Source organism: Pogonomyrmex barbatus, unplaced genomic scaffold, assembly GCF_055798465.1.
Source record: "Pogonomyrmex barbatus isolate J1 unplaced genomic scaffold, ASM5579846v1 scaffold14, whole genome shotgun sequence".
In the NCBI taxonomy this organism is placed as follows: domain Eukaryota; kingdom Metazoa; phylum Arthropoda; class Insecta; order Hymenoptera; family Formicidae; genus Pogonomyrmex; species Pogonomyrmex barbatus.
The window spans coordinates 4,458,935-4,484,240 of NW_028297110.1; the positions used below are offsets into that span (position 1 = coordinate 4,458,935).

The following is a 25,306-nucleotide window of genomic DNA, read 5'->3' on the forward strand; positions in this document are numbered from 1 at the left end:
GATTATTAAGCAATTTATTATGCAACAAGATGATACATTTTTATTCAAACTTACAGTTCAAACTTACAGTTGTATTGCGTCCTAATTATTATCATATTAATTTTATTTTTTCATATAAATACTCATATTATAAAACAATAAAAAAAACATTTAAGAAAATTAAAAAATAAAATTATAAAAACATATATTTTACACGGTTTTTTCTAAGATACGTAGTGGCAAAGATGTGTAAATTATTCTTTCTTTCATCTGTCATTAATTATCTATACTTAAAATATGCCTAAAAACTTTCTAACTTTGCTATTAATTTACTTTGGACTAATCATAAGAAGAAAATATTAAATTTTTAACGTATTAATTTAAAGTATTGATTACACAATAGTAATTTCTTGCTGAAACAATGTAACATAGGTGACAAATCGCTTTGAAATGAAACTATAACATTTATTCAATTCCAACAGCTGTTTAGTATCAGTATTTTATAATCGTCAAAAAAAACTCATTGCAAGATGCTATTGAAAAAGTTGCACAAAAGCTGAATATTAAAATTCCATCATTCTTGCGTCATAATTCGCTATATATTATTTCTGTAATATTTAATCGATTAAACTCTACGAAACTAAACTCTCAAAAAAAATAATGCAAATTCTTGATGTTAATATTCTAACTTTAGTTCTAACTTGTGCAAATAATTACGATTTACTTATTCAAATTTAATTAAAGAAAAAACATTTTTATAACGCTAATTTGAAGTAATTTAAAAAAGATTATTTCTAAATAATCTAATCAAAAAATTAAAAATAATAAACCCTAAAAAAAGCATTCTCTTGATATTACAAAGCTGTTAAACTAAAGATCATCAATGTAACTATCATTGCTTGTCGACAATGTAGTAGGCTAATTAAATCATACGCGATGAACCCATACTGGTGATACTATCTGAATTAATTCATTAATGCCATGGACGGTGCAGCTAATGTCATCCATAACGATGCAAACACTTACTGCTGTGTATCTGACACTACATTATAGTTACCAGTATAATCTATACATCCCGTACATGTGACTATGTATGTGTGTTTTGTTCTCATTTCTTGTAGAATTATAATTGATTCTATATACAACGTTTAAACTTATTTTAGATGCTATATAATTCATCGAATTTCAAGATAAAATTCGATTTAAAATTTTGTATGTTATGAGTGTTAATGTTTTGAGTATATGATTTTAATATATATTTTAATATATATTATATGTGTATATTATGTAATTTTTTCCTTATACCCTTTATATTGCACGACATATAAGATCTTAAATGGAATTTTATTATAAGTTTTAATATGATTATAGTGAGATTTTTAATCAATCTGGAAAATTTAACATTTCCCAATGTATATCAACAATTTTAATTGTTTATATTCTTATTTTTTTCTATACTACATTAAACCTTATGAGATTAGATTCTAGAATATTATATTTTGATATTTCCTTCTTCGTAGTTATTTATCTTTTCCTCGGGTATTGTTGATCGTGAAGCGAAATCTTGAGATCTCGGAGATTTTCCACATGGTAAGCATGTCTTACGTCACAGTATTGAATCCACTTATTGTGCAAAGACCAAATAGTTTATTTTGTATCTCGAAACAATTTTCGTTTGATCAACAGAACAAGATTATAGAATTTATATATAATAATTTGAAAACTAATCTACAATATATTTTTTCAATCAAGGAACACTTAACTTTTACTCGACTTTTATTTTTACAGATAATCGTTAATAATACAAAAAATCCCGGAACTTTTATGTAAAACTTTTACTCAAAAAAAAGAATACAAAATGTAAAGTTATTTTAACTATAGTTCAATAAATAAGAAATTTTAACAAAATGAACTTTTAAATTAATCATTATATATCCAGAAAAATATTTAATATGAAAGAATATTTTAAAATAATATATTTTAACAGTTAATTCTTGAATATTTTCATTATTTACAGGCAGGAGAGTTAATCTTCAGTCTATGCCCTTTTTTAACAAAAAGAATAAGAATAAAAATGCTTTCTACCTTTACCTTCCCATCGGAAAATATATATTCTGACACTTTGCGCTCGAGTATATGTACGTGTACGTGTACGTGTACGTGTGTGTGTGTGTGTGTGTGTGTGTGTGTGTGTGTGTGTGTGTGTGTGTGTGTGTGTTGTAAACGAGCTCGTTCAACTCGCGAATTACAGATAAAAGGTAACTCCGGAGCTCATAAAGGTTGGCCACTTCCACTCTAATCCGAGTCGCAGCAGCGTAAATGGGAATTAAGAAGGAATCTTGGCCGATCGAGCGTGCAGATAAGTAGCCGATTGGAAGCCGGAGGAGAATCGAGGAGAGCGTGGAAAACGTAAGGCGCGTCGGATTTAAGTACGAAGGCGGGCGAGCGATGGTATTTGTTATAAGTTCCCGACACAGAAAAGAGGTAATCTGACCGTCGTCGTCGGTTTATAAAGGACCACACAGAGGCACATTCCCTATTTCTCTCTCTCTCTTTATCTGTCTTTCATTTCGCAGCGCCGCTTCTATTCTCTTCCTTCTCTCTTCTCTCTTCTCGCCGCTTCCTCTTCCGCCACACCTAGTCCTCGAGCACGTGCAAAACGATTTTCCACCATCCGGAAAATCGGCGGTAATAAATACCCGCGGTGGCGCTCGTTGCCATTGTTGCCTGGATCCTCGTCAAACAATGGGGCGGATAGATAGGTGGAGACTGCGACTTGAATGCAATGGGAGGAAAATCGGAGTGTGGCGCAAGTGTGCGTTTTACTTGTCCGAGACGTCGTTGTTTTTCCCGAGGAAACGGTCTGGTCGCGCTCTTCCACTACAATCGATCGTGAGTGAGACGAGCTCGTTCGTCTCGAGCGACCACAATGAAACGTCACAGAAGTGTACAGAGCATTTCAAGCCATTCGCATTCGCTGATACGATACCTTCTCTAACTAAAAAAAACGCGATTTTCACGAAACTTCATAATATTTTGCAACGAACAAATGCAAATTTTATTAACTTTCATAAATTAAAAAATTATATAATTTTATTTCTAATAAACTATAAATAATTTAATAATTTATATAATGCTATATTTTAAATGTCAATAACAATAATCTAAATTTTACAATATATCGATATATTTATTAACGTGAAATGAAGTAAACATTATTAAAGTTACTGAAGTCCATCAGTTTCTTCCTGGGTTTCGAATATATTGTTGATTTTCATTGCTCTCTCGATTTAATAATTACCCAATAGTGTCATTGAAGAAATAAAAATAACAATAAATTAAACACATGGCTTATCAATTTTTATCGCTAAATAATAATTATGTAAAAATAAATTATATTTATAAATTAAATATTTTTTTATCTTCTAATGTAATCGCTTTAGTTTTAATCTTATATATGCAAATCTTACAATATTCTTTTGCTTTGAAATCTCTGCTTTATTACGTACGCATCTCAAAAGTTCGAGTCTTTCCCTTTTTTCCCTGTAATTTATTTACAATGTTCAAACTCTCTAAGAGAACACTACAAGACTCGGCGTGAAAAGCGACTTATCAGTACTCTAGTAAATCCGCTGTTGATACAAAGATCCGCAAAAAGCCGAAACACGACCTTTACAAACCGAGCGACATCCAGATCTCCGCCTGTATCCTTCGCCACACTCTTCCGCCTTCCTTCACGAGCTTACACAAATCCTATCGCTTAGCTTACCCCCATGACCACAACCGGCTTTTTTTCATCGCGGAAACTCACCGTACTGTTACGTCGTTTCGGTTCCTCGCGGTTCATCCACCCCGCCTTTTATACACGTGCAACTCGGTAACGAACCGGTTAGCATTTCTATAGGAAATCGAGAACGACGGGGAGAGGGGAGGAGGGGGGGGGAGGGATGTAGCACATCCATTCGTCGTTCTTGTGTTACGGACGAACTCGTCAATAATACGGCCATAGTTGCGGATCGTATCGCTGTAGCGAGCGAGATACCCATGGTTGGTTGATTGGTAAGCCGGGTATTTTCTTCCGTTACCCTTTGGACGGTGTGGGAAAATTGGCGCCGCGGGAAAATTGTAGCGTCATTACTTCTAGCAGTAACTTCCTTCGCGGTATAACCTATTGTTGTCTAGAACCGAGTGCACTTGCTTATCGAATCGATGTTCGAATCTTTTTCTTTGACGTTTAATCTCGCGCTTCCTGCGAAACTCAGGAAATTGCGTTAACTGCTGCAATAACAGCACACCAATTTGCAACGCTAATTTAGTGAAACATGTTATTACAACCAATACAAATTTCAAATATTAGAATACTTATACATATTTTGTAAATATATGTATTTAAATTAGATGCCGCAATTTATATATATATATATATATATATATATATATATCTTAGTAAATTTATATTTTATATCATATTTTACTTTATATTTTATTATATACTTTAATCTGTATTAAAATTATTTACTTTAAAAGTTTTGAAATATTTTCCCTTCCAACAAACATGCTCGAATTTATATTTATTGTATAAAATTTTTAAATAATATGAAAATATTCCTGATTTTGATTTACATATTTAAATTGGGGCTCTTTCTTCTTATTCTTTATACTTTAAAAAAAACAATAATGCATTTTTATGTCAAGGCCGTAAGAAATAAAATTTCGCTTAAATGTTTCGCGCTAATCGCAATTTTCACAATCATCGTGAGTATACGAATGGTTCGAATGCTTCGATACTCTGAATTCTGAAACGTATACGTACTACAGGACACTTTTCTGAACGAATCGGAAAGACTTTTACACCGATTGTCACCGTGTGCTTCGTCCGAAAGCGCAGCACGTCGCGAAATCACCGGGGAACGTGTTCTCCTCGCAATCCCATTGATGCACGTAATGTGCTGAATGTGAGATATTCCGCAATCCATAAAGATGCGTTTTTCCTAGGAGTTCGCCGCAATTCCACGTACGGCAATGAAAGCAATAGTTACTGGATAGTACCGTTACATCAAATTGAACATTTAATTGAGAATAAGAAAACGGTTAGTGTTTCTATGGACCTCATTGATCCCTCATTCATCCCTCCTTAACCCATAATCGATACGTTTTATTCTTTTAGAAACCGCAAATAGTATTACGGTGGTCATCGTTGACTTCGTAATGAGGTACTTATAGTGATAACGCAATTATTCGTTGTGTTCACATTAGAATTTAAATGACTAAATAATGTTACAATTTAGATGGTGATTGAAATACTTGTTTTTTTTTAAATTCCATTATTCGAGATATTTTTCATTATGCTTAATATCAACGATATTAGCTATATTTCGCGAAATGATTAAGCAACTTCAAATTATAAACTTCAAATTAAAAACTGATTTTCTAACAAATAAGAAGAACGTTTCGCTAAAATTGTAATTTCAATCCAATCGAAGCTGCATTCGAAAACATGCGTTAAATAAATTTTAATTGTTTTTATTGAAATTTCTTGAATATTTTATCAAGAATTTATTTTCTTAATGTGTTTTTTAATATGTCTTTTGCTCCATTATTGTTGACAAGGACAATCAAAAAATTCTATCCTAGTCCGAATCACAATTCACGTAATCTCGACCATCTACATACAAAATCTCTTTGACAAAAAGATAAAACGCACATCCGGTCAGTCATCCTCCATATCCATCAAAAGTAAAGAAGATTGCTAGGACGAGTTAGCATATGACTAAAAATGCACTGCGACAAAATCTAGAAATACTATATCGCGTAGATCACTGCAAAGTCGGATTCTGCAGACGAAATATTTTATCCTATAAATTTCCGAGCTTAAAATATAAAAACATACAAAGAATATATTTGTAACAAAACAAATTGTTCGCAAATCCACACAATCTTAGATAAATCTTAACCAAAAAGTCAAGAAACTAAAAATATTTTCGATAAATTGAGACAAAATTAAAAATTTCAGCATTAAAATTTTCAGCAGTAAGTCATAATAAGAATCACATTCTACATTTTGTCACAAAATTTTAAGAGTGGCAAATCTGCATATTATAATTTCTTAGAATTATTTCGAGTAGTGTAAAGCAAAGTGTAAATTTATCCCTTGAATTCCTGAACAAACAAAGCATCTAAATGTTAAGTATTCTCCACCGGCATTGAAGAGTTAACAAATGCGATGCTACATAATTTAGTCTGCAATTGTCTAAAATGTAATTTACGCGTGAGTATTTATGGTAAGAAATATGCTTGGAATTGTAATAAAACAGAGAGTAAACGTAGCTGAAGAATTTAATACAGCAGTGGTTCGCTTTTTTTGGAAAATTTAGGTAAATTAGGTAACTATAATCTTTTCCTTAAGATTAATTTTTACTCCACTTCCGCATTAAATTAAAAAATTCCAGATTAAAAAGATAAAGATAAATTAAAATTTATGACACATAAACAAAATTTGATTCACGTCAAACTTCATTTTTAGATGTACATTTCGTTATTAAAAAGATTATATGTGTTATTTATACGCAACGAACAAATTTACGTGATACTATACATACATACATACATATATAGAAATAAACTTACTCTTTCAAGATATCCTACAACAGCATTCATATCATATTTGGCTCTAATTCAAAAAGCACATGATACATTATTCATGATGACAGTGCAACTTATTTAGTAGCATCTTTCAACTCGATGAGATAATAGACAAGTAAAATATTCTACCAATTTATCTATTTATCGTATACTTTTATACGTTACACTTTTCGTAACGAAAATTAATATATCAATAAGCATTAATCTATCTATCTAATTATTTATAGCAATTATTCTTTTTCAAAGAGAGATGCATAATTTGTCAAAAATATATGTATAATAAAAAGTAACATAATTACCATAATATTTGCTAAATTTTTGCCGCATATTCAAATTTATTATTTCCACGAAAATGAATTACGTTATTTTATAGCGAAAAAGTTTTTGGTCTTATAAGGAAACAAAGAAAATCACCTGAATCTGTAGAAGGATGAAAAGTAGAATCGATAAATTTTTGTCAATAAAGCTGAGAAAAGTCAGAGAGCACTCGCTTGACAATATTCTTATCGTAATATTTCCATAATCCGATGAAAAGCGGGTCACTCGAATCGCAAGTCGGAATCGATGCTTCGATGCCGCATCGATTTAGTTCACACGAATATTTCACGAAAGTTCCGGAATTCCATCGCGAAAGAAAAAGACCGCATCGAATGGAAGAAGAGGAAATAATGTTGAAAATTCATCGATCCACTTATATTCTAGGGCTCGGTAATATCTCATCGCATCTTTAATGTTCGACACTTGCTACGGAAGTATTTCTTCCAGTTTAGCTCATCTACGAATAGCAATGACAGCTACAAAAAGATTTGGCAGGCTAACGTAATGCCCGCAAACACCATTTCTATTCGTAAGTTCTAAATTCATTTATGTGTATATGAAAAATGTATTCGTTAATTTCATTCATTTTACAAACGTTTTCAAATTACACAATTACACAAAGTATGTCATCGTTATAGAGAGTTATCAAAATCAAATTTAAAAATTTAATAGACTAGGATTAAATTCTGATCTTTTTATTGATAGTTTATTACTTCTATAATAAAAAAAAGTTTATTAATTCTATTTTCAAATATTTTATTGACTTTATTTACTCCTTTATACAATAATGTGAATGATGAAAAATGTTTTGCTACAAATTAACGTTATTTATTTTTTTAAAAAATAGAAATAAAAATCATATAACTAAGTAAGCTAGAGAAATAAAAATAAAAGTAAATATTTCATATTTGTGAAAATAATCTTTCTCGTGTTTTAATTGATTGTGAAGAGATGTGCTTTAATTTAAAAATAGAAAAATTACCTATTTTCTTAAAAAATTAAAATGACTAAGTAACTGAAAAGTAACATTCCATTTCCACGACATTTTGATCACAATTCATTTTTCACCCTTATTTTAACTTTTTCTGCCCTTGCATGCAAACGCTATAGTAAGGACTTGATAAAAGGGCTGCAAACTCAACGAGACAAGAGCAAAATTTACATCAGCATTACATATCTTTGTTCGTCTCAAGATAATTACGAAGACGAGAGCGAATAAACGAAAGAAACAGCGGGGGGTACGTGTCCTGCTGTTTCCTCATTTCTACATCCATCACTGAAAACGACCGCAACCCAATCCATCCATTTCTGTCCCTCCCACCGAAACACCCTTTGCGACTTTTCTCGTGGTTCCATCCTTTCCCCATGAACACCCCGCCGCGAGTGAGAATTGAATTGGCAACGGCTCAAAAGCGCGGCAGGAACATCCAGAAAGAGTTGACGAAGAGAGGTTGAATCGACATAGAACATGTAGACGCAATATAAATAGACGACACATTATTGTTGAACGTTAATTTCGCGATGCGTGTGTTTCTCTTTTAAAGAAATATTTATTAAACTTATAACAATAATTAATAACAATAATTAATATCATCTCAATATCTCTTACAAAATAATATGAAATAAAAGTAATATTTTTCTTTTTAATAATCTACTTTATGTGCAATATTTTATATAAAATCCATTATCATATAACTAAAAATTTAATTAAATATTTCAAAAGTTATAACACAATTTTTAAAAAAATAATAGATCTTCTGTATCATCAATAAAATTATTCTTTCCCATTTATAGAAATATTTTTTTTCTATAAAATATTCATACTTTTTCAATAACACAATCTCATGTTAATTATCTGTTTCAAAATATCTTCAATTTTTAGCTTTTTAAAAGATCGAATTCACTTCGTGTATTTCACTTGGACTCTTTCCTCAAATATCAGTAACACATATATATATATATATATATATATATATATATGTATACATGACACACATAGATACGCGTATGTTTTATAAAGAGAAAGAAAGATCAGGTCGTTTCGTTTTTTGCTATCTGTCGTATGTGTCAATCATTCAGATTATGTTTCATCTATGCTATATCCAAGGCGATAGCCTGAAGACTTATTGAACGGCTGCCAAAAAGAGATGAAGATTTTTCCGTTACGAGTTTAGTTATTATAGGTGTGGCTTCCTTTCGATGGAAAGCTTTCGGAAAATAGTATATTGAGAGAGATCAAATAAGCTCACGATAGTAAAAGAGGGATATATTCGATATACTCTTTCTCTGAGATACAACAGCGTTATTGATTGTGGATTATATCTATGTTGGGTAGTGCAGTTTGCTTTTGGATTGACAAGCAATTTCGAAAAAATGACAGTAATTGTGAACTAGTGATAGTGACATATATTTGGACAATCTTCTGAGGGAAAATAAGCTATTTCCGTTATTTCATTTCACCTGGATTCATGGTCACTCGATAATGCTGCGCCGGATATTACACAATGCACTGGATGTAATGTATCGATAACGGATAATGGTAGTATTTCCCTGGTAGTTACAGCATTTGCATATATAGGGATGATTTCATTTTATTTTTTATTTTTTATTTTTAATTTGGTATATTCACACACACACACACACACACACGCGCGCGCGCTCGCGCGCGTATATATAAATAATATTTAATATATACATAAATTAATTGAAAATTAAAAAATCCTATCCATCCTATCCGGTAAAAAAGTATAACTATTGTTATATTCGGTATATTAAATATCCCCTGCTTTTGCAATGCTTAATTTATAAATTAATTTTAATAAAGTATATAAGTATACACTTTTCAATATCAAATATAAATAAAATAAAAAATGAGATAAAAATTTTCGTAAAAAAATCGCACAAAGTCTACATAAATATCATATGCTTTTGGATGCAGACATTTGCTATATATTTACTCCGCTTTGATATGAATTTTTCAGAGACAAAATTTATTTTAAGCAATATTTCTATACTATTTTATATATATATTCCTAAGAAATTTATTATCAACAACTTATTTATCGTCTCCAACAAAACAAACTATATATGGACCGATTAATTGGTAATTCATGGTCGTTAACATTTCCGTCATTATCGAAACATCAATTATTGCGATGTCGGAGTAGTTAGTAGTTCAGCGATAATTTGACGCACCGTTGAATTTCACCTGTCTACGAATAAATTAGACAAAAACATCTTGCTACGAACATTTGCCGTAACATCATGCGTCAATTTACAATCGACTAATTGATCGACGCGCTCAAAAGAACGTAGCATTAAATCGACGAGCGAACGGGAAATGAGGCATCGATCGTTACACATACATATAAGGCGTGTATGCGCCGTTAATGTTACGCAATTATTACGAACATAATTGCAAAGGATCAATCAACGAGAATTTAGGTTATAGCTGATTGATATGATATAACGCAAAGAAAATTGTATATATTTCAGAACAAATATTTTTGTTCGATAAAAACTTTTCCTTAAAATTCCGTGTATATCTAATAAATTTCATTCTTAAAAGATTCCTACCATGATCAATTAAAATAAATTCTACGTTTTTCTCGTAGGAAAAAAATCCCTACTATATCCGTAATGGTACATTATGTCTCAGAGTAACTAGTAAAGGAATTGACTTACCACCACTTCTCTTTGATATAATGGATTAGTGGAAGAACACTTACCTGCAATAAAAAAAACATATAACATATAACATTAATACGAGACGTTAATAAAATGTTTAACTTCATCTATGCTACGTATTTCACCTGTATTATTTAATTTCGCATTTTATCGTAACAGATGCTTGGCGACGACAATACTATAAATCTGAAAACAATATATCTAAAGCGCAACAAATACCATGAAGAGCTCAAGTGTAAAACGGTACCCGGATTTTCGAAGAAAAATAAATGGCAGGCATTGTCTCAAGAAGAAAATCCCCTCAAGAGAAACGTTATCCACTATTGCGAAAATAAAGCTTTCGTGCAATCGTTGCCAAACCGGTAGTCGAATTTCACGAATACGGCAAGAGCGACGAATCCATATTCTTGACCGAATTCGTAAATCGTTCGAGATACTCTGGCTTACCACTTAAGCACAAAACTAATATCTTCAATGTAATTTCGAGCATCTAATTCCTGATACGATTTAATTTCAGATATCTTAAAAGTCGAATAAATTTATTTGTTTTTTAATCTATCTAAAATATTAATTCAAATTTAATATATTTTAATTAATTATTCGCAAGAGATTATCACATCCAAATGATGATGATTTATTTGTTGATAAAAAGTTTAATTACATTAATAATTTTGGTAAATTTGTCATTAATTCAATAATGGTCGAAAGGATTAATAAAATCGTCGAAAAATCAAACACAATTAAAATTTTGACATAGTTAATTGTGGAAGTTAGACTTTTAGAATCACGAGCACATCTTTTGTGGACACTGTATGCCTCATCTAGGTCCATTTGCTATTCATAAGAGCATCGCGCCTGAGGCTCTCGTAAATACAAACGGCGAGCATAATACTAGATCTTGCTCTCTATTTGTTCTGAACCGTGGCTCTATGAGCTATCCCCATGATGCCTCAGCATTTCCCCATTGTTATCCCCGTTTCTTTTTTCATTCTAAGTCAACCCCCGAAGGTTGTATTCCGTAGCTATGTAGTTCTTGATTTAACAACAATGATAATTGCACGATAAAATTTTGTGATATATTAATAAAAATTAAGAATTACATTTTGATACTTAATAATGAACGTATAACACACAGAGTCACCTGAAAATGGAAAATGTCATAGATATACATTTAAAATCAGAGGTGATTTCAATATTGTTCTTCCTCTCACAACGAGAGAAAAATTTCAATATTTCAAGATAAATATTTTCTTGAAATGCATTATTAAAATTAATTTAATGTCCAAAGAATAATGTATAATGTGGCTATTATTAATGCATAGTGAAATGTCAAGTCTGACATTTCAAAGAGATATTAAAATAAAAATAAAAAAAAAATAAAATATGTATAAATAATAAAAAATAAAAAGTTATGTATAAGTAATGTATTATATAAGTATAAAAAATAAAGAGTTCTAGATAAAATCTTATAGATAAAAATACACACGTTGTATAATTTATGCATCAAAAGGTAAAAAGTTTTTTTATTATTTAATTATATAAAGTATTCGCTACTATCGCGCGTATTGATACTTAATAATATATAGTATATTTAAATTAAAATCGATCTTTTCTTTATGACAATATTTCAATAACAGTTTTGAATTATTAACAATTAAAAATAAAAGTCTTCTAAATAATACAAAATAATTTTTAGAAAAAGGAATTCAATAAAAAATAATAAAATTATACACTTCACTTAATTATACAAATAAACTTTAATAGAATTTTTAATTTGAAATTCTATAAAATGTAAAATATAAAATATTGCAAACTTGAATTAAATGACAACTCTTTTCGCAATATCTTTGTTAAAAAAAAAATTGACTTCAGATTGTTCAAGAAATCTGTTATTAATCTTAAATGAGACAGTAATGAGATACGCTTCATATAAGCAAACAAAGTGACACGAGAATTTAGACAAATATTTTGTTCAAAGTTCAATCGAGTTCCTAAAAGTTATTTTAGATGAGTAGCGAAGCTCCTAGGTAGTGATTTAATTGATGACTAATTAGGCGGAACCTTCATGGGCCATTAAACGGCGTTCACGAACGACGTGTACTTCCACGTGCGATTCCCATGGACATTTGTAACATATTAGATTGTCCATGTTTTGTGAACAGTCACAAGGATGCTGGCAGTTCCCGTAGTGAGACACATCGGTGCTAATAACGAAGAGGTTAACATATAACTATAACTATCCGAACTAATTGACTATCAAATCTACATTGCTACGTATACAGAATCTCTTGGTATTCAATGTGGATACATGCAGTTTCAGGAAACCGCAAACTGAGAATTGCATGACCACGAGAGTACGAATGCAGTCAACAATATAATTGCATATCGATCGTAAATAATTAAATAATTACAATCTGCATGTACAAATTTATTAACAAACAACTTTGACATGTGTAATTTAAGAAAGAAACAGATAAATGTTTTCAAGACAAAATTAAAAAAAAAAAAATTAAAATAAGTTTAATAAAATTGTTCCATACTAATCTTTAAATAATTACAAATGTAAAGTATAAATATTTTAAATTAAATTTTTTTATTTAATTATTTATTTTTATTTTAAATTAAATCGATAGAGAGAGAGAGAGAGAGAGAGAGAGAGAGAGAGAGAGAGAGCATCTAAAAAACATTAATAAAAAATCGCTATACCTTTTCGCAGTACGAATGCGCTCTCTCTGTTTTCCGCACAATTCTAAGATATCTCCTCAACACGATCAGAGTTATCCCCGTCCGGCGATCCGGACGGAGTACGCGGGAAGAGATAGCCCGCTTTTCATCGGTTTTCATAGCTGGGACATCTCCGTGAATACTGGGCTCCTCGGGTCGCGCACAACGAGAGCGCGTAGACTCCGTTTATTAGAACTTTGTAAAGGCCGCTACCGTAGCCTCGCCGTCTCATCAACGCGTGACGTGATAAACGAGCGTAGCCGCCACGATGAAAGCTCCCCCCGACACCATCGTCGCTCGGGGCTTCTCTTCGTATCACGAGCGAGAAGCGGAGGTTCCGTGAAACTTCAGGAACATAAAACGCGCCAGGAACAGTACAATTTCCGCTTCTCGGCCGCGCGCTTTTCAGGAGAAAACGCGACCGACGATGGCCACGACGAAGGAACTCGACAAAAAGGAGTGAGTAAAAAAACCAAAAAAAGCAGGCGGAACACTTCCGCCTGATGTTAATGGTAATCATAACTATAATGTGATACAGGAGAAGTGCGTATCGCATCTTTCAACGGAAAAGTATACAAATGCAAAAGCGTAAGTTCAGCATTCACGATGTTTATTTAAACAGTTTTTAATCGCCAGAACATATGAATGGTTTATGTAACGTGAAATTGTGAAACGATTTTTTTATTGCAATATGAACGTTACGCTACTATTATAAATAATCATTGAAAATTACAGTTCAAGCTGGGTTTCTTTGCAATTTATAAAATTTGATTCTTTGATTATCATATCATAAATATATCAAAATGAAAATAATCTTAAATATTTCTTTTTACTTTTTAGATAACTTTGATTTTTATATGAAGATATCCCTTATTACAATGCAACTGGTCTAGTGTTCTGATAAAAATAATTTCCATAAAAATATGAAAATATTTACTGTATATGTATTTTAATTATCTGTAAATATTTATATAGAAAATATATCTGAAATCATCGAATATTTGTGTCAACAACATGACAAAAATCTTTTTAATAAATTAAAATAAATTTTTCTTTGAAAAGAAATTGTGAAAATTACTATTTGTCCAAAATTTTGCATGTTATTAAATGTGTTGGCAATTAAAATTTAAATTAAATGTCTCTGAAAAAGCAGTTGTTGAAATAGCTAAGCCAAAAAATAAAAATATCATAAATATCGCATAAAAATATCACAAAAAATATCTTTAAATATTATTTGGAACATGCTATTTTATTAAAGCAGAACATTTTCCTCTTAAAAAATAAATTGTTACATACTCCCAAAATTATTATTATTATTATTATTATAGCGAATCATTATATGTACTTTAACGCAATTGTACAATTCGCGATGTATTACATTAAAATTCGACATAAATATAAGAAAATATATATCGATGATCAATAGTGACATAGACTATCACTTCTCTTTGTCATTTATAATTTATAAACAATCCGGCTGTTCTGCTGTGAACTAGCGGCAAAATGTATCATTTGCGGTTATTCTATTATGCGGTCAATAATTTACCACCAATAGGTGACCTATTAATAGTTCATGTCTCTTTAATTATTAGCTTGCTATATTGTTAAAACGTTATAAGCGAACAGATAATTTACTACTCAATAATCATCATAATTGAACAACGAAAATTTCTGTATTTAACTAGAAGAGACATATCATATAATCAGAGTTGTTAAATCAATTCGTTCAATCTCTCTATATATATATATATTATATTCAACTAATAATAAACTATAAACATACATTAACAAGTAAAATGTCAACAATAATATTATTAGAGAATTAATAATTTTGCATAAAATATATAGTTACAAGATATTGTAATTCTCTCGTATGATTTTGACATATGATGAAGAGGTTGTTACAAATCTTGTTTGAATTGTTCGTTCAAGATTATATAAAATGCAAAGAGAGGACGAACGTTCTGAGGTATTTTGTACAAAATGCCTCAAAGATCACGCATTTTCATTTCTTTTGTCTTACAGATATTTCGAAAAATTTCAAGTAAATTTTTCCTTAACAAAAATTTACTTGAAATTGATGTAGATCTTTGCTCGTCTTTATTCCTTTTATTTTTAATCATTTCTAATACTGACGCTTAAATTGCACTTCTGTTAAAGTAAAATCCTCTTGAGATTAAACGAAAAATTTCAATTACTTTTTAGAATACCCGAGTTGTTAAAATATTTAATTTTTGATCCAAATTGCTTCCGACTCAAGAGGTATCACTTGACAGTAACAATGAGCCTCAGCTATTAAGGGTAACCGTTAAACTTGAGAAGAAACTGGTAATCTTAGCTCTACTTTCTCTAGGACTCCAAGAGAATAAGGGTGACTTCATAAATGCTAAAACACGGAAGATATTTTACAAACTCACAATATCGTTAAACCCTAACTTTTAAGTCATCAGATATCCTAATATTACATGCTATATTATATTAATACATAAAATTCCTTGTATTATAATCATCTTTTCTCATAAAACAATTTATGCAACTAAACTTATCAGAGTGAAGAAAACAGCAGCGCGTTACATTCATTTTTCACACTATCTCTCGTATATTCCCTTTTTAAGATCTTCGCGTTTTACACAGAGTTGAAATAATGATTGTATAAGAGCAAAATAAACTTTTTATGGCGCTTACAGCGCGATCACTCGCGGGTCAAGAGAGCCAGGTGTGAATGCATCTTAATATTCTTGACGACACGAGCGCGGTTCACGGTACCGTTCACGCGTGCGGAGAAAGTGCACCTCGAGGCAACGTCTAGGCGCAAAGTTCATCGGGTTCATCGTTAACTACGTCGGAACGGTGAAACTTCGTAACTTACCGGTGGGCGGTGAAGTTCCACCGGCGAACTTTTCACGTCCGAGAATCACTTGTGTACGTCCACTCGCTTCAGCCTTTGAGCGCGAGCGCGAGCGCGAGAGAGCATCGGTTTGTTCAACGTGCTACTCGCCAAACGCGCATTCGCCGTTTCGGCTGAATTTTCACTGTTTGCATATCCACATCCACGTTACTTTGGTCGCGCGAACTTAACGAATCGAACTTCCTTTTATTTTTGCGAGCACGTCGCGCCTCAAAGAGAGAAAAACTGTACTGTACTTGCGTACTTCTATCCGCATCTTCTTTTTCCCTCTGTTTTATCTCTGTAGCAAAGTGTTTCTCGACGAAAATGGCACGCAAAGGCGAGGATAATATTTATCGAAAACATTTTATAAAACAGTTATGCGCTCTGAAATATCTGGTTTGACATACACTTCACAGAAGCTAAACGGGAAATATTCATACTTCAAAAAACATAATTATGTCCATTAAGTCTGTATATTTTCAAAAGAGACGATATATAATAAATTAGAATATATTAATCTTGAATATATTATTACGTCTTGAGTAACAAAATTAAATATTTTCTAGTAAAAGTAGAAAAATAACAAATTATTTATTGGACGAATTCAACGTGTATACCTTTATCAATAAAAATATATTGTCGGTCATATTTTGTATTAAAAACTGAGAAACAATAATTTTCTGTGACAATCTGGTTGCCCAAACCGACGATACATACTAGCCATACATACTAGCCATACATACTAGCCATACATACTAGCCATACATACTAGCCATATATCAAACACAGCCTCGAAAATGAATCGGTAAATTTACATTTCCCTCACCGAAATTGCATCTTTATTTTCAATCACGAGCAAAATCGGGACAACTGCCAACCGACTACCGTAACTTGCAATTTCGAGTGTTACATCAAATCGCACGTTACATCCATTGTTCACATTTCATACCTTCTTTTAGGGCACACAAAATTGAAACGCCAACAATCCATCATTGTACATACATAAATAATACTCTTTGCAGTATTATTATTTCACGGGCTTTCGAATCGATCTAAATACATGAATAATTTAGTTTGTCAGGGAGATGTGCTTTTATTTATATTCAATCGTAGAATCCAATTTCGATCGCTCACTGTTCGCCATAACGAACATCATAGTTAACGAACAAGATAACAAAATGACAATCTATAGATAGTCAAGAATTTGGATGTAGAATAATTAAATTTATATCTGGAATTGTATTCTGATTTATAAATAAATAAAAGAAATCGATCTAAATACATGAATAATATAAATAGCTTTCATTTTGTCTCTTTATGAATTACTTATAACATTTTTACATTTATATAGATAATATATTATAATATTCATAACATTAGTTAGTATAATATTTATTTATTAATAAAAAGTAAGTTATTTTTTTTCATCGGAAACTAATTTATAATGATTAATTTTTTTATGCGTATTAGATTGTTTTCATTAAATGAAACATTTTGAAATTTTATTACTCCGCAAAAAAAAAATAAAATTTTATATAACTTTTTTTTATTTATCCCCAACATTTATCCCCAAATCTTTAAGTCTGTCATTTGTAAAACAAGATTATTGACACTTTGTAAAAGGCAAAATTATCCCGAAACGCTTGCCAAAATGTACTTAAATTTCAAGTAGCTCCCACAATAAAATAATCCTCTCGTTCAGCACTCTCAACCGTGAATTTATCCGCTAAAATTAGTGCGGTTAAAACGCGTAACGCTACCGTAACGATTACAGGAGCGATTACGCGGATCTCGCTATGCAATTGGTTTCACTCATTTCATCCCCAACGGGATAACGGTACCCGATGTGAGTTTACCATGCACACGTAACGGAAGATAAATACGACAGTATAACTTCGCCGTACAAGCCAATTTGGCAACGAAATGTCATTAGGAAGCGACGTATGTAATGGCGTTAATTGTAATGCCGGTGCGAAAGCGGATGGTGATTCGTTATCTCGCCCTGTATATGTAAGCAAACGTAAGACATCGATCGTCACGGTCCATGTACCCGCACACATGAAAAGATCAACGTTGTATCGAAAACCGATCGTCAAACTTTATTATTTACTGATGTAAGCGAATATTAATAACTCTTTAAGTTGTCAAATTAAAATAGAATATCAAATAAATATCGGATTTTTGACGTCAACAAATTATGGATTATTATTAATATCATGTTTTGAGCATTGGCTTAATAAGATGTAAGTGTCAATAAACGAAAATATACCTGTTATATTCATCATGTAATTTGTGACTATGTGATGTAATTTAAATTAAATTTAATCGATTTTTATAATAAGTGGCAAATACAAAATTATAAATTATGAAAAAAAAATGAATTCCTCTTGTATATTTTTATAATAATACAATAAAATTTAATCTCAAATTTAAGTAAAATAAAAATTATTTGGAAGAATGTTGCATACGTTGATTACAACGATATCTTATTACAAGCTCTCAAGTTGTTTTATAAAATAAAGCACGAATTCATTTTTCATTCGTCAAAGATATAATGATAATGCATAATTTATATATAACTTAAATTATGTTGATTCTCAGAGATTATTAGCAAAATCAAAGTCATAAAATATTATTACACAATATCACACTCATCTCTCTATCTCTCATTCTCTCGTTCTCTCTTAGTAAGATTTAAACGGGATGAAATTAAGATAATATTCACGTCATCTATGTTGATGCGACTCCATTAATATCTAATTTAGAAATTAACGATATTTATCCCTCTCCATTCTTGATATAATTACAAAAATAGCTTGTCATAAGTAAAGAGAAATATAGAAGAGAAAGATTACATACTTTATACTATCGCATATAGTAATTAATCATTTAAAAAATCAACATATAAAAATAATACATCTTAAATAAATTCAGTTACATTATTCAATTATTAAAAATATTTTAGTGTAAAAGAATGCAAAAATATATTTATCCCAAAGAAAAGATATAACTTCATCACATTGTTGTAACTTCATACAACATATATATATATATAATACGATAATACTCTTAAAAGGAATATAAAATAAACCGGTTTTAAATTAGTCAAAAAGTGTTAATAATACAGACTAATGGAACATATCCGTTACATATCCGTTACCCATTTTCTGACAAAGAGACTCCAAAAATGCATGTTAATTGATAACACCGTATTATAACAATCGGGTATGCGAACAGCAATTTAGACAACAATTTGAGCCAAGCGCGTTCGCGTGATCTGCCATTAAGGCATCCCAATTGTATCCCGTACTTAATCTTAATTAATCGCAGGTATTAGGGTATATGTGAGGTTAGATCTCGGTACTGTTGTGCAGTTCATCAATGGAATGTGCCATTCCGAACCGTTTGTTCGCAGAACGGAACTTCGGCTCCGCATCCGGTCTTTCCACGGTGATTCCGGAGCACTTTGCTAGATTAGAATAAACCGATGCCATCGATGTCTTTATTCGCAGTCACCTAAAACTGTCGACCCTCCTTCGCGCCAAGATATATCTTTATGACCGCAGCGTTAGAGACTTATTCTATAGTAAATGGCATTGGTTGAACTTTGATCGTGATATACAGGGAAAATTGCATTAATATATCGCTGAATGACTTTGATGATTCACGTGATTGAATAATGTCGCGGAACATAAGCGAATCATACTAATTAGATTAGAATTAATCATATGATTAGAATTAGATATGATTAGACTTAATCATATAATTAGAAATCATTAGTATTAAACACCCTAATTATTATTAATAAATTATTATTGGTAAATAGCGAGATGTCTTTGCAATTTAATTTTCATTATTCACACGTTCATAATTCATTTTCTGTAAGTTAATATTCTTAAATGTATATATATATCTCTCTCTAAAAAAATATTGCATATACAAATTAATATTTAGAAAATAAAAAGAGAGAAAAGAGGAAAGAGAATAGAATATATTTATTACGAGAAAAATATATTACGATGCAACGTTATTATTTTTAAATCAGAATTGTATGTACAAAGATAGAAATTAATAAGCAAAAATATATTTTAAATTACACTGTAATTATTTCTCCGAGGAATTAATGAAAAGCGACTGTAAACAATTCCGGTATTTTATTAATTCTACATTTTCCGTAAGCAGTGCGTGGAAAAAACAGTTCTGCTAAAAGTATTTGAAAATTCAGCGTGACACAGAACAGCCTGAAAATAATTTTGTGGGCTGTTGGGCATCAAAGTGTGGGAAACCGCAAAACTCCAAATGGCTTTCGAAGAACGAGCGACAAACTGCTCTAACGCAATAATCCCAAATATTTGCGTGCTGCCTGCGTATCTCACGTGCGTTTCCTGTATCTATATTGCTTATGGATTAAGCGAAATATATGGCGGCGAAACAGACGCTATTGCCAACGTGTAGGTAGCGCGATAGTTCTCATGGGCGAATTGCTCGAATGCTTCGAGTTCCCGCAAGGCGGGGCCGATACGTGGAATTCGGTTACGGCGATGCCTTAATGGCGCGGTGGGGCTTTACTCCGAGTGTATTCTAATATGCACATATAAGTGGTTAACGCATTGTCGAACCGCAAGTTGAATTTGATTCACGAAGATCCGCGCGAAATCGACTGGCTCGATTGATCCCCCGCCCCCCCCCCCCCCCCGTGGCGTTTCTCCACGCTCCCGCAATAATGGAAATTCTATCCCCGAGATATCTCCCAGTCGACAACATTTACCTTGCTCTCCTTGCCGCGTCATAAAAAGCGTCTTGTCGGGAAAAGGGCGGGAGATTAATTCGCATTACCGATGCGTACACGCACCGCGAATGGGAATGCCTGGAAAAGTAGGAACAAGAAGAAATGAGTCGACGAACGCTTTCCCGGTTACGATATTGCGACATTTCCCTCCAAATTAGTATAGTAGTTAGCAATTAGTTAATTCGACAGTTAATCGAATTCGTTTGCGATAATGTTCGAATTCGTCTGAATTTTCACTTCTAAATATATTTATGCAAAAAAACTGATTTTAATAAAAAGCTGCTTATCGATAAAAATTAATATTAGTTAAAAAATTAATATTACGTTAATTTATTATATGTATGTATATTATCGTAAAATTATTCTATATTTTAAATTGCATATAGTAAATTGCATATAGTTGACTCTGTTAAAGTTGGAAGTAATCACTCTATATTATCAATTTTTTTTTTAACTATTTAAATTACATATTTATTCGTTGTCCTATTTTTTACAGAAATTCTAGATATTGCAATTCTCTCGTTTTAATATTTTTAGCTTAATATTGAAACAATACTAATATTGAAACAAATATATCTGAATAAATCGAATTTATCAAATGTTAACGATTTGTTAACATCTAGCAAATAACGAACAATATATAAGGGAAGCCCAGAAATCACAACTGTTTATTATTTATTTGATAAAAGCGAATTAATGTGCGTAAACGTTATGCGCATTGCGGAACGAGATTATGCTTTTAAGTAAGAACATTCGTTAACGAGCTCGTTAACGCGACGGAGGAGTCTAAACAAAGAGACAGAGCGAGTAGTTGAGAGCATTGATAACGACACCTCAAATAAAAAAAAGTGGAACTCGCGGCAAATTCGTTGGTTATTCTGTGCCAACGAAGCAGAAGTCGCGTGAACAGCAGAAAGTTTCAACGGACTTATTAGTCAAATTAACGTAGCTTAATACGCAGAGTTTTTAATATTTTCCTTTTCTCCCATCCTCATACATTTAACAACATTACAGAAGTCAACTTTTTATCAACAAATTACCATCAAAGCGACAATTTCTCGTAGGAATTATAAGATAAAAAACATAATCTAAACATTTACAATATAGCAACCAAATCTCATTCGTTCGTTTAAATCAATGTAGACTTTGCGAAATTTTAATTCACGATTTTGCAATATTAATATTTATACTTCAACAAATATATGTTTCCAAAACATGCGCGTTTTTTATACCTCGAAATGCGATGTAAATGAAATAATATCCGTTTTCAATTTTCTAAAATTTCGAGGAAAGTCAATAAAAATATTATGCATATTTAAAAAGCAATATATTTATATACTTAACAAATCGAGTATGATTGACACGATTCCAATCAGGCAAAGTTCAAAAAACCATTTCTCAACTTTTATTCTGCTTTTTTATCTTCATGTATTTAACATTATTCAAAAAGTCAATTATTTTTATTAATAAATTGCGACTTATTAATTGCGACTTATTATTGCGATTTATTAATAAAAGCAACAATTTTGTTTAAATAAAAAATAAAACTTCTTCCAATTTAAATATTCAAAAAAATTAATCAAAAAATTGTCTTATTATCAATTATAATTATTATCAATTATAAGTATTTATAATCAATTTTGCAGAATTTTCTATGTAAAATGATTTCGCAATCAAATAAAAATTCCGAATTTAAAGATAAAAATATAAAAATAAAACACATTTAGTATTTAAATGAGCATACTCATTTAAATACATTTAGATAAAGCGAACTCGTAAAAAAAACTTGTTTCCAATCGCGATTGGAATCGTAAAACTCGAAAACGATATATACTATGCAATTATCAGGTCAAGATAAGAAGAAAATTTATTCACCAGTTGATGCGCCATTCTTGTCTCTTTGCCGACTGGTGTTGCATCCATATCGTCGAGTGTCCAATACACTAACACAATTCACACAAGTTAAAAAATTCGGCACTCCCGTCGGCGAACGCGAAATTCGACAAAAATCAGAAACTGATGTACGCGAAGTTCCGCAAAAGGAAAATTAAAGATACAAGAAATAGCGTATTCTATGTATACGTACATACGTACTTTAAGAATCACACGTCCCGATAAATTCAACCCGCCATTTCTAAACCTCAGAGAAAGCTCGTCGCGCACAAAGAGTTCCCTTCACACCGTAGCAACTTCACTGCCCTCGCGACGCGAGATACTCCGATCGCGAAACCGAATATCGAAAAGGAGCAACTGAACTCTTTCGCGTATTTCGGTTAATCCGAGAGCATACTGGATGCTTGCTGGTACAATTCGGCATTCCCGATGTCCGACCGTGTGCAAGATTCGCCGAAAAATCCAAAGCAACTTCACCGAAAAACCATCCGACCGAGACCACGATCGAGACTCGACTGTGCCTAGCCAAAACAAAAATTTTACTACCTAGAATCTCCCTCCCACTGCCCCCCCCCTCTCCTATTGTGGCCGGATATCGCACACACAACAGCGCGCGCGTTAATAATATTAGAATTATTCTCCGATTGAGCTTACGATTGAAATTACATTTTTTCCGACTGAGGAATAAATACTTTATAAGAGAGAAAGAGAAAGAACCGTCCGAGACACCGTAACGCGCCGTGACCGAGACTCAACTGCGCCTAGCCAAAATAAAATTTACTAGTCTCGTATCTTCCCCCACCACTCTCGCCGCGGTTCACACAACAGCGCGCGCATTAATAACATTAGAATTACTTTTCGACTGAATTTATGCGATTGAAATCGCATTCCTTTCGATTAGGGAATCAATTTCTCGTGAGAAAGAAAACCGTCCGAAATATCGCGACGTGCCGCGATCAAAACTCGATTGTGCCTAGCCAAAACAAAAATTTTACTACCTAGAATCTCCCTCCCACTGCCTTCCCCCCTCTCTGCTACTGCGACCGGATATCGCACGTACAACAGCGCGCGTATTAATATTTATTATTATTCTCCGACCGAACTTACGATTGAAATTACAATGGAAATACGTCTTTTTCCGATCGGGGAATAAATCCCTCGTAAGAGAGAGAAAACCATCTGAGTACTGCGACGCACCGCGACCGACTGTACTAAATCAAAACAAAGAGTTTACTACCTCGTACCTGCTCCCCTCTCTCTACTCTCCTACCGCGGCCAAGTATCGTACACACAACAGCGCGCGCGTTAATAATATTAGAATTATTCTCCGATTGAGCTTACGATTGAAATTACATTTTTGCCGACTGGGGAATAAATACTTTGTAAGAGAGAAAGAGAAAGAACCGTCCGAGACACCGTAACGCGCCGTGACTCAACTGCGCCTAACCAAAACAAAATTTACTAATCTCGTATCTTCCCCCACCACTCCCACCATGACGCACACACAGCGCGCGCATTAAAAATATTAGAATTTTTCGGAACTTACGATTGAAATTATATTTCTTCCAATTGGAAGATAAATCTCTCATAAAAGAGGAATGTAATACAACTAATATTCTCTCTCGTAATAAGAAATGCGAACTCGGTATCATCGGTAAACCATAAAATTTCTTTAATGACTATATCATACCTTAATCCTTTAATAGACGAGTTAAAATTTGAAACATAAAATGGCGCGTGAGATGTAAATTATAATATTTATGCTATAAATATTAAATCAATTAATATGATTGCTTTTCTATTTAATTTTATTTATTGTTGCATATACATATTTTAAAGTATATTAAAACTTAAGTTTTAATTTTAAAGTTTTTTTGATAATAATCGATTTTGCATTGAAATGATTCAAAACACTCCAAAATTTGTTTCTATGTAAAATTTAAGAAAAAATTTAAGAAAAACCATCTAGCATGTAAAATATAGTTCACGTACGCGTCTACTAGAGACTTAATTAATCCATAAAATTGATTATACATATGTTCAACATTCGATTGCCTATTATCCTAATTTAGCACTAACAAATTTCTCGTTTGCATGCAAAAATGTGACAAAAGATGAAACAATTTCACTAACAATAACATTTTTCGAGACAACCATATTTCTTTTTGTCTTCTTTCTCTGCAACTACGTTAATAAAAATAAAATAGATGCTTCTCTATCACGATTAATTATTCCGACATAATTCCAAAATTGTTATTTCAAACTTAATTAGACATTATATCTTTTAAAGATTAAGATAAATAAATGAATTTCCACGGCAACTTTATTGTGCTTATAATATGAATACTTTTCATCGTAAACTCGTATACCAAGGGATTTGAGCA

The 25,306-nt window shown here is 31.8% G+C and overlaps 1 protein-coding gene across 2 annotated transcripts in view; it reads right to left on the reverse strand.

The window, feature by feature from the left end:
• LOC105424479 (dipeptidyl peptidase 4 omega) overlaps positions 1 to 25,306 on the reverse strand; it is a 301,174-nt gene that overhangs the window by 258,283 nt on the left and 17,585 nt on the right. Inside the window, exons 1-2 of one of the 2 annotated variants that reach the window (XM_089073119.1) lie at positions 24,030 to 24,123; positions 22,905 to 23,443 (exon numbers count right to left, since the gene is read on the reverse strand). The exons of the other annotated variant lie outside the window; for it this stretch is intronic. Of the exons in view, the coding sequence (XP_088929245.1) occupies positions 22,905 to 22,952 (48 nt within the window). The 5' untranslated portion in view covers positions 22,953 to 23,443; positions 24,030 to 24,123. Of the gene's footprint in view, positions 1 to 22,904; positions 23,444 to 24,029; positions 24,124 to 25,306 lie in introns of those variants that run through there. 2 annotated transcript variants of the gene reach the window in all.